General features: G+C 42.0%; 1 protein-coding gene across 3 annotated transcripts in view; it reads right to left on the bottom strand.

The window, feature by feature from the left end:
- PIEZO2 (piezo type mechanosensitive ion channel component 2) overlaps positions 1 to 12,476 on the bottom strand; it is a 503,601-nt gene that overhangs the window by 120,330 nt on the left and 370,795 nt on the right. For all 3 annotated transcript variants that reach the window (XM_064578003.1, XM_064578004.1, XM_064578002.1), the window contains exons 8-12: positions 11,011 to 11,173; positions 7,953 to 8,072; positions 5,088 to 5,126; positions 3,994 to 4,132; positions 128 to 276 (exon numbers count right to left, since the gene is read on the bottom strand). In XM_064578003.1, the coding sequence (XP_064434073.1) occupies positions 128 to 276; positions 3,994 to 4,132; positions 5,088 to 5,126; positions 7,953 to 8,072; positions 11,011 to 11,173 (610 nt within the window). The remainder of the gene's footprint in view (positions 1 to 127; positions 277 to 3,993; positions 4,133 to 5,087; positions 5,127 to 7,952; positions 8,073 to 11,010; positions 11,174 to 12,476) is intronic.

Genomic DNA, 12,476 nt, shown 5'->3' with positions numbered 1-12,476 from the left:
TCAGAGGAAGAATAAACATAACCAACCATTCCCCACCAAGACATTGGGAAGATTAGATATTTGTGCCAGCCACGAGAGGATGGTGGGGCATTTGTCAAGCACACTGACTGTCCCCTCTCATACATACCATCATGGCAATGAGGGCACAGATGTAACTTTGTTTCATAATAAACTGAAACACAGAGACCATGGCGTGAACTTTAACACTTTGTTTCTCCTCATGGCTCCTTTCCTCCTCAAATTCTTCCTTCTCATTCTCTTCTTCCTCTTTCTTTTCTAGATAGAGAAATAATTTATATAGCTTTATGCTAATATGTAAATTCTGGGTAAATGTCCCCAGTGCTGTAGCACATATATAGTTTTAGCAGAGACTTTTTAAAAATTTTTATTATGTTAATCACCATACATTACATCATTAGTTTTTGATGTAGTGTTCCATGATTCATTGTTTGCGTATAACACCCAGTGCTCCATGCAGAACGTGCCCTCTTTAATACCCATCACCAGGATAACCCATCCCCCCACCCCCCTCCCCTCTAGAACCCTCAGTTTGTTTCTCAGAGTCCATCGTCTCTCATGTTTCATCTCCCCCTCCGATTTCCCCCCCTTCATTTTACCCTTCCTACTATCTTCTTCTTTTCTTTAACATCTAATGTATTATTTGTTTCAGAGGTACAGGTCTGTGATTCAACAGTCTTACAAAATTCACAGCGCTCACCATAGCACATACCCTCCCCAGTGTCTATCACCCAGCCACCCCATCCCTCCCACCCCCCACCACTCCAGCAACCCTCAGTGTGTTTCCTGAGATTAAGAATTCTTCATATCAGTGAGAGCATATGATACATGTCTTTCTCGATTGACTTATTTCGCTCAGCATAATACCCTCCAGTTCCACCCATGTCGTTGCAAATGGCAAGATTTCATTCCTTTTGATAGCTGCATAATATTCCATTGTATATATATACCACATCTTCTTTATCTGTTCATCTGTCGATGGACATCTTGGCTCTTTCCATAGTTTGGCTGTTGTGGACATTGCTGCTATAAACATCGGGGTGCACGTACCCCTTCAGATCCCTACATTTATATCTTCTAATACCCAGAGTGCAATTGCTGGGTCATATGGTAGCTCTATTTTCAACTTTTTGAGGAACCTCCATACTGTTTTCCAGAGTGGCTGCACCAGCTTGCATTCCCACCAACAGTGTAGGAGGGTTCCCCTTTCTCTAGCAGAGACCTTTATTTAAGACTTCAGAGATTATTTCCAACTAACAAAGCCCTCAGAATTCAAACAGATTCACTAAGTGCTTCCTGGTCAGTGTAATGGAATCCTTACCTCAGAAATCCCAGAAAGAACATCTCAATTTAAGAGAATGTGGAAGGTAGCCTGTAAGATGGTTCCCAATGACCCTACCTCCTGATGTTCATGCCTTTGGGTAGTCCTCGCCCCTTGAGTGTGGGTTGGACTTCTGATGAGCTGCTAACAAATAGGAGGGATGGAATATGACTTCCAAGATTCAGTTTATGCTCATTCTGAGAGAAGCCAGCTGCCACGGTGTAAACTGCCCTAAGAAGAGGTCCGGATGGCAAGGAACTGGTGTCTCTGGCGAGCAGTCAGCAAGAGCTTGAGGCCGGTCAATAACTATGTGGGTGGGTGTGAAAGCAGATTCTCCTCAGGTGAGGCTTCAGATGAGACCACAGCCTGAGCCAGCAGCTTATCTACCACCTTACTGGAGACCTTGAACCAGAGAAGCCCATCCTAGTCACACCCAATTCCTGCCCCACGGAAACTGTGACAGTAAATGTCTTAAGCCACTAGGTTTGGGAGTAATCCGTTTTTCAGTAATAGATAACTAATACAAACAGTATCTGCAGTACGGATATAGTGAAGGTGCAGAAAACCAACCAAGCTCAACCAGTGTGAGCTCGGCAGCCCATGGTTTCCTTTTAGGTCATGCTGAGGCAGAAAAGTCATACTAAGGATGGAAATATCACGTCAAAAGGAAGAGAAACTGTGGAGGGCTGAGGAGAAGAGGACCAGCAACGGGACAGTACTGGCATAGTGGTGAAGGAAGGATTTCTCCTCAAGATCCCTCCCACAAGTCAGGAAAACTAATTTGATTTCAAAGATGAAGTAATGAGTGACACACTTATGTGAAACGTCCGTTCTGTCCTCCTGTTCAAATTCAATGGGCTACATGTAAGCAGGTCACATCAGGGAGTTGCTCCGCACCATGAAGAGGATACATAAACCACTGAAACACCAGTGAGCATGCACAGCACCTTGCACAGACTCCAGAAGTGAGCCTCCAAGTGAGGTGGTGCTATTTCCTTGTGCAGAAGCCCGCTGCCCTCCACCCCTCCAATGCTGGGACTGGGGTCTATAAGGGGAAGTCCATGGATCAGAGACAGGAAAAAGCAGTCTGATGGATTTTACAGTTCCTGGTGCTGTTTCTCTGGTTGTAACGCTGTCTGCATATATAGATTCAAATTTAAAAAATAACTTTCCAGCTTTTGTTTTACCTTTGAAATTTCAAGTTATGATGTGAGTGTGTGTGTTTGCCCTCTCAGCAGCCAAATTCTGTTCATTTCTCTTTCTGTTAGGTCACATATAAAGAAAAGATACCTGGCTATGACCTGAGTGTCTCAAGCTTTAAAAGTCGCAAATGCTGGTTCTTGGGCCTGGCCTTTGTGATTCTGATGCCAAAGCACCGAAGAGCACACTTTAGAAAGTACAGTATTTCCTTGAGCTATTCGGTAAGTGAAAACCTTGGTTTAAGCCCAACTTACAAACTGAAGCACACACACATAGGAAGCAGAAATGGGTAATTAACCCATGGGGTCTGGTGCTCCATGGAGGTGCCACCTGGGGCTGGGGGGGGGGTGGGGGACGGGCAGGGCTGCTGGCTTAGGGACCTGAACTCAGTCTGACCTTACTGAGGAAGGCTGCAGAGTGTGACGAACCCTTGGTACTGCTCAGTGGATGCCAGGTCAGGGGCAACTGCAGGGTGTACTGATAACTACATAGAACACTACAGTAGAATAAGCCTGGTAAAGAATTATGAAAAAAATTACATTAAGCTGAATGTATCAATAATGTAGGCTGGATAGTTGCTCAGTTGCTGGCCATTTACTCAAGGTAGGATCATGTGTAACAACTCTAGGTTTAATTCCATATAAATAGAAAACACCTGCATGTACTCTGCCTTTTTTTTTTTTTCTCCCATGTTGTAAACTTAGCTAATTCTGTCTCTGTGAATTGGTGACAGGCATAGTCTCTGTCAGGGCAGTGACAACAGAGGTTGGGTCAACTCTTGCCTTGCAGGAACGAGGGGCTAGTGTTGCCAGATATTCACATTCTTTAAGGGATTCCAGAAACTTCCATATCTCAGTCAGAGCTGCGCTTTTTAAAATGTTGGTTACTTTCTTTCTTTCACTTTAGAAAATGCTATGTAGGCCAACAAAACAAAACACAACCCAAGTCACAGCCACCAATTTGTCATCTCCAGGAACTGCCTGTTTTCCTTCAACATAATAAACTGAGAGACAAGGGGGAAAAAGGCCTAATACTGGTTCGGACCCTCACGCCCCTTTTTTTTTACTAGACAAAAAGAACTCTTTCTGAAAGCATTCATCCATTAACCAGCAAAGCTACTGACCATGATTACAATATCAAATTCTAGAAAAAACAAAACACACATACACACATAGGTTTAACACTATAAATAAGTTGACATGTTTAAAATAATGTTTTACCCTTTATTTTTCAAAGTTTGCCCCAATTGTACCATTTATTTTGTATAGAAGGATAAACCACCCATAGCAATATGCTGGGGCAATACACAGAACTGAAGGAAAGGAGCTTCATTACACTGACCATGGAAGACAGCACCTGTTAGAAAAAATGAAACTGACACAATAAACAATGAAACGCAGAGATGCCGGGCGTGTGCATGAGAGGAGATAAAAGCAGCAGAGCCGGCTCCTTACCTGAGGAGTCTTCCGACGGCTCCCACCGGTACTGTGGGGTGGAGTACAGGTCGGCTTTGGCAGGGCCGTTCTCGATGGGCAGACTGGGGTGGATGGTGTGGTAGTCTACAGGATTGCCGTTCACAGTCACCAGTAGGCCCTGGCAGGGGAGCGTGGGGCAGAGGCACACCTGTGACAAGAGCTCCAGTTTTCAGTGTAGACATTGAAAACTGCCTCCTTGCCTTATGCTAGCTAGACAGAACCCTGCGGTGAGACACGGACTGAGAGCTGAACAGGGTCGTCAACTACCCACTTGAGCAAAAGGAATTGCATACATTCCTCTGTTCACATCTATCTTCCAGAGTGGTGGCTAAAAGCTGAATCTGATCTTCTTGTACTTCTGCTCAACACCATGCAAGGCACCCTCTGTTCTCAGGACCAAGTGTAAAGCCTGGGAAAGGCAGGCTGAGGCTTCCTGATCTGGTCCGATCACCTCTCCAGCCTCTGTTCTCATGGCTTCTCCTCCTAGCCCTCCCTCCAGCTATTAGAACTCCAGACCTTTCCTAGGCCCCAGCCAGAGCACCCCTGCCTTGGACCCTCCCCACCCTGCCCACACCCCAGTGTAGCTCTGCAGAGGACTAATGTAGTCTCAGGGTGGCTGGCACCCCCTCTGGAGATCTTTGCTGATGCTGCCAGCTTGCAATTCCTATGATGAAGCACTTCGTGCACTAAGTGCAATTTCTTGTTTTTTTTCCCTGTCTCTTTGGCTTTATGATATGAACATATGTGTGTGTGTGTGTGTGTGTCCGTGAACATGCAAGACTTCCAATTCAAATTATGTAATAGGTCTATCTGCAGAGAAAAATGCTTCTAAAAACCCTCCAACGTGGCTTTTTAAAAGTTTAAATACATTCTGTATGACTATAGTCGAGCTCATGTTGTATGAGTTAGTGTTATAACAGCAATAAACCAGATACAATTTCTACAAGAAAAATATTCAGAAACTTAGGGAAATTTTATAGATCATTAAAATATACTCAAAGGAGCTAATTCCATTTATATCACTTCTACATCACTTACATGAGCATAAATGATAATTCTAAGAATATACTAACATCGGATGGTTTGTAGTCATCTTGGGTCATGGATAAAAGCTGCAAAAAGCAATGCAGGACAGCAATGTTAATATGTGAGCAAAAAGCACTGCAATGTTTATATATATATATATATATATATATATATATATATATATATATATCTGTAAAGTTTTACTATGCACATACCCATTCCTTCAACCAGCTAGATGCTAGTATGTTAAAGTTGCCATGCAAAATATAGAGGGACAAATAATTGAACTGGATGTTGCTATTTATTGTAACTGTTTTCCAGCTTCTGATGTTAACTTTTAATTGTGACAGCAAATAACCAGTCATAAACCACGTGACTACAAAAGTTGATCATATTTTTCAACTGTTTTGTTTTAATAGAATAAACTGCTTCATTTAATACTCCCCAAACCCTTGAGACCTCTGCCAAATTCTGAAAATATTTACTTTTCAAGAAATAGAAGTTTCATACTAAAGAAAAATTGATTTGTAATGCAGGTTGAGATTATTTTAAGATTTACATATTGTCTACCACAAACTAATTATTACATGACTATGCCTTTAAACTATATTAGCGCCAGGTGGTTTGGACCCCCCCCCAAATAATAAGCACTTTCTGTGCTAACGGTTCTCCAACTTTTTTGGCTCAGGACTCATTTATAATCATAAAAATCACTGAGAGTCCCAAAGAGTTTTTAATGATGTGGGTCCTATCTATCAGTATCTACTATACTAGAAATTAAAATTGAGGCCTTTAAAAATATTTATTAGTTCATTAAATTTTTCTTAAAATTTAACATGTTCACATCAATCATTTCATTCAAATAGCTATATTTAAAAAACAAATAGTGAAAAAAGTAGTAGTATTTTATGCTTTTGCTTATCTTTTTAATATCTGGCTTAAAAGAAGACAGCTGGATTCTCATATCTGTTTGTGCATTTAATCTGCTGTGATATGTTATTCTGGCGGAAATATATGAAGAAAATCTGGCTTCACCAAGCTTTGTAGTTAGAAAAGGAAAGAGCATTTCAATTGGCTAGCCAGGTAATTGTGGACAATATGTTTTGTTTTGTTTTGTTTTGTTTTGATACACCGGAGGACAGCTGCTACTTGGAATCTGAAATTGTATCAATGAACGTTTCACACTCTGTTACTTTAAAATCCAGGGCTGTATCATGTGTTGGTGATTTGCAGTCAGTGAGTTATACAATCTACCAAATATTGACACATTGCATTACACAATATTTAAAAAGTACATTTGTTAATTCGATCTCACCACTGATCTCATCAGGGAGGTCCTTAAGTATGGGGAAGTTTTCAAGCGCTGAATAGAGGATACAAGTTTTCTAATATTCTAATTTTCACTCAAAAGTTCAAATTTTACCACCGGCAACAAACGCCGTCAGCTGTTTGCCTTGAAGTGTTGGGCTCACTTCATTTACTTGCCAGGACTTCTCTGCCAAACACCCATCTCTGAATACCCATAATTTGTCCACCCGCGGCTCCTTCCAGGGGCTGTGGTGTGTGGTGGGGGACAGCGAGTTCAGCTCACACTTCCTACACCCGGCCAAGCGCTTCTCAGCAGGACGCCATCACACTTTCACACGTGGTACTTTGTGCAACTTCCCATTTTGCCACACAGGATATTAAAAAGACGTGAGCTCCAAAGTGGAGATTTAAGAAAATGGGTAACTGTTTTTGGCTCATCAAGGATATTCGTAAGTGAACTGGCCTTGCTGCTTTGTTTTCTCTGAGTGCACAGCCCCAAAGGGCAGGGACTGTGGCTGTGGGGGTTCCTGCCACCCCCTGGGTTGGCTCGTGCTTTTGTATCAGCGTGTCAGCACAGCGAAAAGAAGGGATGTATTTTAAATATTATTTAAAAAAAGAGTTGTGAGCTCGTGGATCCCTGTGAGGGTCTCAGGAATCCCCAGAGGTCCACAGACCTCCATTTGAAAAATTCCTAAGCTATCCTCTATGGCGATCTGTCATTTAGTAAAAGGAGCAGGATAATCTGACACACGGCGTGATGAGAAAGGCCCCTGGAAATCCTCAGACATCTTAGGGCACCACATGGGCCTGGCAAGGCCATCCACCGCCTAAGGCAGCTCATTCATTGTTTTGCCCTCACTCAGCACATGGCAGCCATGCTGAGATTAAGGCCACACGTCTTAGAGAAACTCACCTGCCACCAAACAAATTGGAAAATCTACTCCTCAATTCTCTAACATGCTACCAAGCAAATGCTTTGTATCTGTCATTACAACATTGCAAATGGGCATATTTAATGAGTCAATATAGCACTGAGTTGAGTTCAACATGGTCAATAAATGCTCAAAGGGTTATATGAATTACCCATTGTGACTCACTTTTCCTTGTCAATCCATACAGTTGCCTCGGTGTAGTAAGAGATACTTAATCATATTCATATAGACCGTTTTGTTCTTCTCTCAGTGGTTACTTGAGTTATTATTGTGGCCAGCTGCCCAATAAAGTGAAATTATTTTCTGCAATGTATTTCAGCACTGAGACTTTCCCTGCCCGGTGCTAACAGTTGCTGTTATTTTTTGCTTGTTTTAAACACAAATTTATTTATTTTTAATGAAGTCTTTCTTTTGAGGATGAAGAGACTTCATAGAAAGCACTGAAATATACAATGGTGTTCTCATGGGGTATGGTGAAACCATATTTTCCTTCAGAAGCACTGGGTTCCCCTCTCTGAATAGAGCTCTCTGCTACCGAGACATCAAAATCAAACTATTTCTATAAACTATGGGCAATCTGCGTTTGCATATGATACATGACTCATATTTAGTAACATAACACAAAAGAAGCAAAATAAATTAGGAAATGGCAATTGCTTTCTTGTGGCTTACTTTTCTCTCATCAGTTGGGTAATGGGTGGCGTACCACAGGCTCCGCCTCCTCTCGGCTGTTATTTGGATGGGGCTACAAGCCAGGGCTCTGTCCTCTTCCTTGGTCCTGTCATCCTGCACCTGAGACACAGAATAACCCACAGGACCAGCTCTGCTTCCAAGAGCAGTTCCTTCAGTGGCCTGGCTGACCCAGAGAAAGTTTTTCACCCGTGCCTTGATAATGGTAATTTTTTTTAAATTAATGTATACGATATATGGGATTTCATTAAGACATTTTTAAGAATGACACCAGTGCTACCTTGTAAATGCTCAGCACATCAATGTTACATCCTGATCCCTCCTAAGCCCCGTAAATAACAGAGATAGGTTCTCATGTGCAAGATCCACACTTTCCCACTGTGTATTCCAAACTACACTACGCAAATGGTTTTTAAAAGAAAAACCTTCAAAAAAGTGCTCAGTGGACTGTGTGACCCAGCCATGGGCAATCTTTGATTAAGAAGAAATTAAGTAAATTAAAGAGGACACGTTCTGCATGGAGCACTGGGTGTTATACGCAGACAATGAATCATGGAACACTACATCAAAAACTAATGATGTAATGCATGGTGATTAACATAACATAATAAAAAAAAGAAATTAAAGGCAGAATCATCGAGAGCTTACACACAGCAGTAAGGAAGAACATATCTAATAAACAAAACCATCACCTTGCCTTATGGGGCACTGGCCTAAATTAGACAATTGGTCTAAAAGAGACATAAAGAGAGAGAGCATAAGGGGCAGAATGCCCTTGAGTGCTTTTGTATGGATTCCCAACAAAGGTGCCCCAACAAAAAGGGCATTAACACACCTCTGATACTGAAGTGCAGGAAGGGAACTTAACAGTCTCGGTGCCCAATTTCCAGGTTCCAGTGTGCCAGGGTGGAGCACCCATAGGAAGTACCCAAACACCCTGGGTGGGAGTTCATGCTTGCCAGGTGGGAGCCATATACTATTTAACTCTCGACACCTGCTTCTCTCTCTCTCTCTTTCTCAAACATGCATCATAGACTTTCACCTCAGAACTCACATTTGCTGGCTGGCATTTTTCATGAAATGTGCCAGGTTATCTGGAACTATGATATAATCAGCCACCTGTCTTCCATCATTGCCTCAATGAGAAAGTGCTGTGTCCCAGCCCATTTAAAATATTGGCCACCTGAAACGTTGACGCTGGTATGAATTAGGTCCTGTTCTCCACACACCCCTCTAGACACTGCAGGCTGGAAGACTGCTATTAACTCGACTTTCCTTGGTCCCCAGAGGGCCCGAGGCTGAGGAAGCCAAATGTCTCATGGGCCTGAGGGGCTCTAACGCAGCCTTCACCCATATGGAAGCATGACAACATGGGCACAGAAGCCCCTGACGTTCTGTGGGGCTGAGATCTCACAAAGTGAAGAACACCTGGAACTCTTATTAACTTGGATGCCTTAAAGTAGTTTCCATCCCTTGTAAGACATTGCTCAGAAACTATTCCCATAATGTTTTAATTTCTTTGGTATATACTTTTATTTGCACATATGTGCACATCCCTTACCTTCTGAGCATTTATGGAGGAAGTGAACACAACGACTTCACGTTAAAGCATTTTACGGGCACATACACATTTTGGGAGAGAGTTGGAGAAAAATGTAACAAAATGATTGGGATTCCTTATGACCCCATAAAGCGTTTTGTTACATGCAGCCACCATCAGTGGGCCCAAAGAAAGACACCATATGAGAACCCTGTGAACAAAAGTGCCTCTGTGGCCCTGGTCACCCGGGGCTGTCTGCCCAGTGGGGAGGGGGTATCACACAGGAGGGAGGACAGGACAGAGCCCCATTTCTGCAGGGAGCACTTCTGGGGAGGGATGGGGACGTGCATCTCCCCAAGTGCCATTGTATTATCTGACTCGGATCCCATTTACTTTTTTTGGACGGCTTTTTCGCTTGTAGAATGTCCAGTTCCTCTGAGTGGGGCCCTCGCCTATGGGCGATGCTCTATCCCTGGCCCCCAGCTTAGCATCTGAGAAAGCTGGCTTTCAATAAATATTCGCTGCCCACCCATCAGGCTGCATGAGTGAATGTGTGGACAACAGTCTTGTGGGTGTGAACACAGAAAAGGCCCTAATCTAGAAGTGATAAGAGAGGACGCAAGACTTCATGCAGCCATGCTTATTAGGAATGGCTTCTCAGGTGTGGATGTTCCCCTGGTAGGTGGTGGAGGAGAGGTGTGACAACCCTCGTCTATGCTACTTTCCTCCCTCGTGTGCCGATAAGCTACCTTAGGACTGAGCTCCTTAGAGTCAATTAGAGGAAGAAATGAAAGTGGCTGAAGGTTTCTCTCACCAAAAGGGAAAAGAGAGAAGCTGCCCAGGCTCTCTGGCCCTGCCCTCAGAAGTGCCATGTACTGTGTTAACATCCCACAGGAATAAACCAGTTCTCTGTCATGCCTAAAGGAAACCTCTGGTCCCCACGCCACACAGGGGGGTACTCAGGAGGCTCCAGGCATCACTGAGAGCTGGGGTGTCCCTCTCCCATCCACAGATGTCAGAGGTCTGAGAAGTTTCTGAAACTCCAGGCACCATGAGAACAGGCTGGGTAGTCCTGAAGGCATAGCTTTGATGTCAAACGTAGGTTCGAAGCTGATTTCTACTGCTCAGACCAATTTACCTCTCTAACCTCATTTTCCTCATCTCTAGGATGGGTACGCTACCTATTCTTCAGAGTTACGTAGTGCATGAAATGAGATAACCTATAGGAACAGCCTCGCGTATGGCCTGGCACTTAGTAAGTGCTCAGTGAAAATGTCTCCGGTTCTCCTCAGCACTAACATTCTTGCCAGCACGTGGTGACATATCGAAGGGAAACCAGGCTTTGTTCTAAGAGCATCTGTAGTCACATCGTGCTCTTTGCAGAAATAAAACAGGAGAACCAGAACACTATAGTTGTTTTGGAATATAGGAATGAACCATTTCCGCTGGAGTTTCAAGATTACTTTGCCCATAAGATCTACAAAACCTTTCGATCCTTACAAGGGGCTCCTGTAGCCAGATGCGGATGAGCGTTGCCAGCGTGTAGTACATCACCAGCAGGACGATGGGGTTGGCATGGTGATACCATGACAGGTCTGGGTTTGCTATGATCTTCCAGGTGCTGGAACAGTCCGTGTGAATGACTGATTTGATACCAAACAACCTGTTTAAAAACAAAGGAAAATATTAGGAAGATACAATAAACTACATGTCCCTAACTTAGAATAAAAACATCTTGTTTTTAATATACTTACGAGCTAGCCTAGGCTAATCCATTCTATTCTAGATATTTCATTACTCTTCTGTATATACAACTATATCTTTAAATAACATGTACACATATAATATACATATAATATGAAATATACATTCTTAAATCATATATATGTGTGTTAGTGTGTGCATGTGTGTAAAATCAATGCCAACAGTAGCCACCTGATCTATTAAATCCCTGAATTACCGAAATGCCAAATATGTGGTAACATGTTACTAAGGTCAGTTAAATGAGCACCTATTTTGTTTTTGGCAGGATTTAGTATTAGCTATTCAGCTAATGCTGATATTATTGGGCAAATATTGAAATTGGACACAGTTCTATGACTCAGCCATAAAAGCCAAATATTATATACTAGAGTATCTGGAAGATATATTTCTGTCGAATTTCATTTATGGGCAATTTGGTAATTTTAAAGCTTTATAATTAATTATTTATTTTGAAATATAACTTTATGAGGCTTGTTAAATTTTGAAATGATTTACTTTTTATGATATTCCTACTATATAATCAGAAGGTATCTGACTCTATAATGGGAAATTGTATAAATATGATTAATTTAGAAATTCATTTTATACGAGGTTTTTCTAAGAAAGGATTTTACTAAGTGAATAAAACTTTTACGTTAAGTGAGTCTCTTTCTATCATTTGTATCTCTTAGATGAGAACTTCCTTTAATTCTTATGCTACATTCTTAATTCAGTTATAAGATCTTCAAGGACTACATGTCCCTCACTTGTAAAATCTCTCAGGGCTCTTACTGTTTTCTATCACAAGGCAAGTGAATTGCTCAACATAGATTTTAAAGTAAGCTAAATAGAAACTAAACTTTCTCCAATTTTATCAGAAAAATATGTTATATTAGAACTTGCTCTTATTACAGGGCTTTTCTTCTAAGTCTAGCCAGATTCTTTGTAGTTAGCATTAGAAAGAAAAATTTCCTGCTAACAGAAAGAGTTAAGCCCCTCTTAAAATGGTGTAATGTTCTGGAAATTGTTTTGCAGTCCTAGATTAAAATGTCAATTTCCCTTATACAGTGTGTGGAACTGAAAGCTTTGAAATTTTGAATCAAACATTAGCTGAAAGTCTCTGGATTAATCAGGCGGTAGGTTTCAGCCCCTGTGTCTTTCCTCTTCTTGTCCCACATCTGGCACATTCACCAGCAATGACTTCATCAATTATCGGTTTACAA

This window comes from Mirounga angustirostris, unplaced genomic scaffold (assembly GCF_029215605.1).
Source record: "Mirounga angustirostris isolate CCGP_5_RB_7025 unplaced genomic scaffold, mMirAng1.0.hap1 SCAF_14, whole genome shotgun sequence".
In the NCBI taxonomy this organism is placed as follows: domain Eukaryota; kingdom Metazoa; phylum Chordata; class Mammalia; order Carnivora; family Phocidae; genus Mirounga; species Mirounga angustirostris.
Note: the sequence above shows the minus strand (reverse complement) of the source record. Positions and strands in the feature narration are given on the sequence as shown.